The sequence below is a fragment of the Rhincodon typus genome, chromosome 22 (assembly GCF_021869965.1).
Source record: "Rhincodon typus isolate 14 chromosome 22, sRhiTyp1.1, whole genome shotgun sequence".
In the NCBI taxonomy this organism is placed as follows: Eukaryota; Metazoa; Chordata; class Chondrichthyes; order Orectolobiformes; family Rhincodontidae; genus Rhincodon; species Rhincodon typus.
Window position 1 is genome coordinate 33,571,483 of NC_063353.1, and position 4,534 is coordinate 33,576,016.

Below are 4,534 nucleotides of genomic sequence, written 5' to 3' on the forward strand. Positions count from 1 at the left end.
CTAATCTGGGCCTGGAACCTCAGGCTTTTACAACAAACTTTTTTTACAGCAAACATCTCACCTGTAAGGGGGAGAAGAACAAAGAAACCATCAGCATCAAGAAAAGAGCAAGAATGAGATTCAAGATTATAAAGAACAGAATGCTTTCTAAAACCACTGATAGCTTGCCCGTAATTTACCAAACTGGGAACCCCCTCAGTGTTTCGTCATTGAGCTAGCAAGGTTATTTGTAACAAAGTGAGAAGGATCTCCCCCAACTTACAAGTTTTAGTAGATGCAAGCATTGCTGGCAAGACCAGCATTTGTTATCCATCCTTAATTGCCCTTGAAATTAGCAGCTTGTTGGGCAAGGGTCAACCCCATTGCTCTGAGTCAGGAGTCGCATGCTGGTCAGACTGGGTAAGAATTGCAGATTTTCTGAGCTAAAGGACATAAGTGACCCATTAGTGCTATTTGCAACAGTCAATAATGCTAGTTGTTACAGTCACCATCATAAGACTAGCTTTAGATTCCAGATTTATCAATTGAATTCAAATTCTAATGTTTGCTGTAGTGGGATTTAAGCTCAGAACTTGACCCTGGGCCTGGGAATTACTAGCCTGGATGACATTACTACTGCACCATCTTCTCCTCATAAGATTCCTTTCATAAGTCAAGTTAGCTGGTCAACCATCCAAAGGAACTTGCAATATTAGAAATAGTCTTGGCTGAACTACTGAATTATCACGTTTGCCCCGATGGCTCATCCTAATGTATCATTCCAAAGAGAGCTCATACACATGCGTAAGCTGAGGTAGATCTTGGTGGGTCACTTTTTAAAGTGAATAAGTATCAGTTCAAGTGAGCAAAACTTGACTGGTCTGAGATGAGAAAGAAGGAATGAAAGTGACAAAATGGTGAAGAGAAAAAGTGCTTTTGAATGTCAGAGTGAGCTGTCTAGTAAATGCAGCTGATTAATGACGATTGTGGTTTGCCCTGAAGTAACTACACCTCAGCAGTAATCCAGGCCTGACTCACAGTTGGACAGTATCTTTTTATAAATATCTTGAGACCTTAAATCCATATTGGGGGAGATTAAAGTAGCTGATTGGCCAGAGCCAAGCTTAGCTCTCACTTAAATTAGCTTAAATGCTCAGAGGAGCGACAAACATACCTCCGTGTTTCCAAGAGTGTGTACTTGTGGAAACCATTAGCTTAGCAGCAAGAGCTATAATGGGAAATACGCAAGGCACCACTGTGGATGACCTGCAGGCAGTGGAGCTTCACCACTGGTACAAGAAGTTCATGATTGAGTGCCCATCGGGACAGCTGACTCTGCATGAGTTCAAACAATTCTTTGGCCTTAAGGGATTGAATCAAGAAGCTAATGCCTACATTGAACAGATGTTTAAGACTTTTGATATGAATAAGGTAAGGAAAGGGAGAATCAAATTCTTTTAATAACTTTATCTAATGGAAAGTGTGTGGATAATTGGGGGTAATGTGTGAGTGGAATGTGATGGTGGATGATGGAAGGAAATGGGTTGAGATTGGTGAAATAGAGTGATGGAGTGAGATGAGTGATGCAGAATGGGCATGGTAAACAGACTATTAGATGCACGGTACACTGAACAATAAAGAATCATTGATATTGATGGTGAGATATATAATGGACAGAAGTTCACTGATATAGTTTACTGATTGAGCTGAATGCCTGGTGAAGTGAGATTAATCATGGAGAGCCATCATGAGATAGATAGTACAGAGAACCCGGAGTGATTATTGTGAGGTGTAATCAGGCTGCACACAAAATCATAATTGCATTAGACATAGCTCAGAACAAATTCATTCAACTGATTCCAGGGATGAGAATGGGTGAAGAATGAGGACTAGACACTCCAACAGCTTCTAAACATTCCAGGCAAAGTCCCAGAGAACCAAGGCATTTTTCTCACCAGCTTGCCTCTGTATTATCCATTATTTTAAGATGAAAATTTGGACCAGTTAGAGGCGTGAGAGCTTATCTTGAAATATATAAGCTCCTGAAGAGCCTTGACCTGTAAATATTGAAGTGATGCTTTCCCTTGCAGGGCAGGCTAGAACCAGGGGACACAGTTTGTACATCCCCAGACAGTAGCGGAAGCATGTCATTGTGTATTTTTAAGGCGGAGGTATTTAGATTCTTAACTAAAAAGGGAGTCACAGGAACTTCAGCTGCCTGGGTTTAGGGTGCAGCGTAGGCAGGAAAACAGAGTTGAGGCCAAAATCAGATTAAACATTATCTCGCTGTATGCCATAGTAGCCTAAGGGACCTCTGGTTGGAGGCACCCTGGCAACATTGACAACTTCGACAACAAGCATGAGATTAGCTGTTCAGTGATGACAAAGCTTTCAGTAAAATATTGACAATGATTGAAATGATCATGTTTGACAACTTGACAACAGGAATTCCGCATTGAAGGAAGATGGGATGTTCTATTCTGCATATTCACACCATTAATTGTGTTTCTTCCAGCACCAACAGCAGGTCTAAAATAAAGAACATGCTATCAGCAAAGATTTCAATAATCTAACAACCAAATTTCTAGATATTTAAAATATGATTTATCTACTGAGTTGGTGGGCAGAGATTTAATTGTCACAGTGAGGCTTTTGAGGATTATGCACTGCTGGGTGTTTTAGACTGTGGGAAGGTTGTAATTGCCCACTGAAAGGCCTCAGTTTGCGGCAGTGGAAGATGTTTGTCCACGAACATTCTCAACATGTGCTTGCTGAGGCCACAGAAATGTTGGTGGATTCTCACCCACCTTCAGGTAGACAGGTAGAAAATCCCTCTCCTCACTCCAATAATTTCCATTGATTCCATCATCAAAGCTCCTCTGACATTCTGAACTGAAAGCCACCAAGTTATCCCCTTTGGTTTCAGGTGTGAAAGAAATAAATCAGAAAGAGTTCAGAGAAAAGTAACAGGTACTTTAAAAAGCCACCAAGGGACTTAAAAAAGCTCAACCTTGAAAGTGGAGTCAGAGAAAGACAGGGTGGTGAAGAATGCATTTGGCATGCTTGCTTTCATTGGTCAGAGCATTGAATATTGGAGTTGGGACATAATGTTGTGACTGTACAGGACATTGGTGGGGCCACTTTTAGAATACTGCATAGAAATCTGTTCACCCTTTTATCAGAAGGATGTTGTTAAATTAGGGTGCAAAAAAATTACAAAAATGTTGTAGGGACTGAGTTATAGGGAGAGGCTGAACAAGCAGGGCTTTGTTCCCTACGGTATCAGAGGCTGACGGATGACCTTATCAAGGTTTTTAAAATCATGAGGGGCATGGATAGTGTGAATAGCGAAGGTCTTGTCCCTGGGGTGGGGAGTCCAAAAGTCGAGGATGTAGGTTTCAGGTGAGAGGGGAAAGATTTGGAAAGGACCTGAGGGTTAACTTATTCACGCAGAGGGTGGTGTGTTTATGGGATGAGCTGCCAGAGGAAGTGGTGCAATTATAACATTTAAAAGGCATTGATGGGTATATGAATATGAAGGGTTTAGAGGGATATGGCACATTGGACTAGGTCAGATGGTATAACAAGGTGCAGGGCTGGATGAACACAGCAGGCCAAGCAGCATCATAGGAGCAGAGAGGCTGACGTTTCGGGCCTAGACCCTTCATCAGAAAAGGGGGAGGGGAAGGGGGTTCTGAAATAAATAGGGAGAGAGTGGGAGGCGGATAGAAGAGGGATAGAGGAGAGGATAGGTGGAGAGGAAACAAACAGGTCGAAGAGGCGGGGATGGAGCCAGTAAAGGTGAGTGTAGGTAGGGAGTTAGGAAGGGGATAGGTCAGTCCAGGGAGGACGGACAGGTCAAGGGGGCGGGATGAGGTTGGTCGGTAGGAGATGGAGGTGCGGCTTGAGGTGGGAGGAGGGGATAGGTGGGAGGAAGAACAGGTTAGGGAGGCAGGGACGAGCTGGACTGGTTTTGGGATGCGGTAGGGGGAGGGGAGATTTTGAAACTTGTGAAATCCACATTGATACCATTGGGCTGCAGGGTTCCCAAGCGGAATATGAGTTGCTGTTCCTGCAACCTTCGGGTGGCATCGTTGTGGCACTGCAGGAGGCCCAGGATGGACATGTCGTCTGAGGAATGGGAGGGGGAGTTGAAATGGTTCGCGACTGGGAGGTGCAGTTGTTTGTTGCGAACCGAGCGTAGGTGTTCTGCAAAGCGGTCCCCGAGTCTCCGCTTGGTTTCCCCGATGTAGAGGAAGCCACACCGGGTACAGCGGATGCAGTATACCACATTGGCAGATGTGCAGGTGAACATCTGCTTGATGTGGAAAGTCTTCTTGGGGCCTGGGATGGGGGTGAGGGAGGAGGTATGGGGGCAGGTGTAGCACTTCCTGCGGTTGCAGGGAAAAGTGCCGGGTGTGGTGGGGCTGGAGGGGAGTGTGGAGCGGACAAGGGAGTCACGGAGAGAGTGGTCCCTCCGGAAAGCAGATAAGGGTGGGGAGGGAAAGATGTCTTTGGTGGTGGGGTCGGATTGCAGATGGCGGAAGTGTCGGAG

General features: G+C 44.8%; 1 protein-coding gene across 1 annotated transcript in view; it reads left to right on the forward strand.

Annotated features, from left to right (window-relative positions):
• The first annotated feature begins 1,212 nt into the window (after positions 1-1,212).
• guca1a (guanylate cyclase activator 1A) overlaps positions 1,213-4,534 on the forward strand; it is a 10,083-nt gene continuing 6,761 nt past the window's right edge. Inside the window, exon 1 of the mRNA XM_048610115.1 lies at positions 1,213-1,410. Coding sequence (XP_048466072.1) covers positions 1,213-1,410 — 198 coding nt within the window. The remainder of the gene's footprint in view (positions 1,411-4,534) is intronic.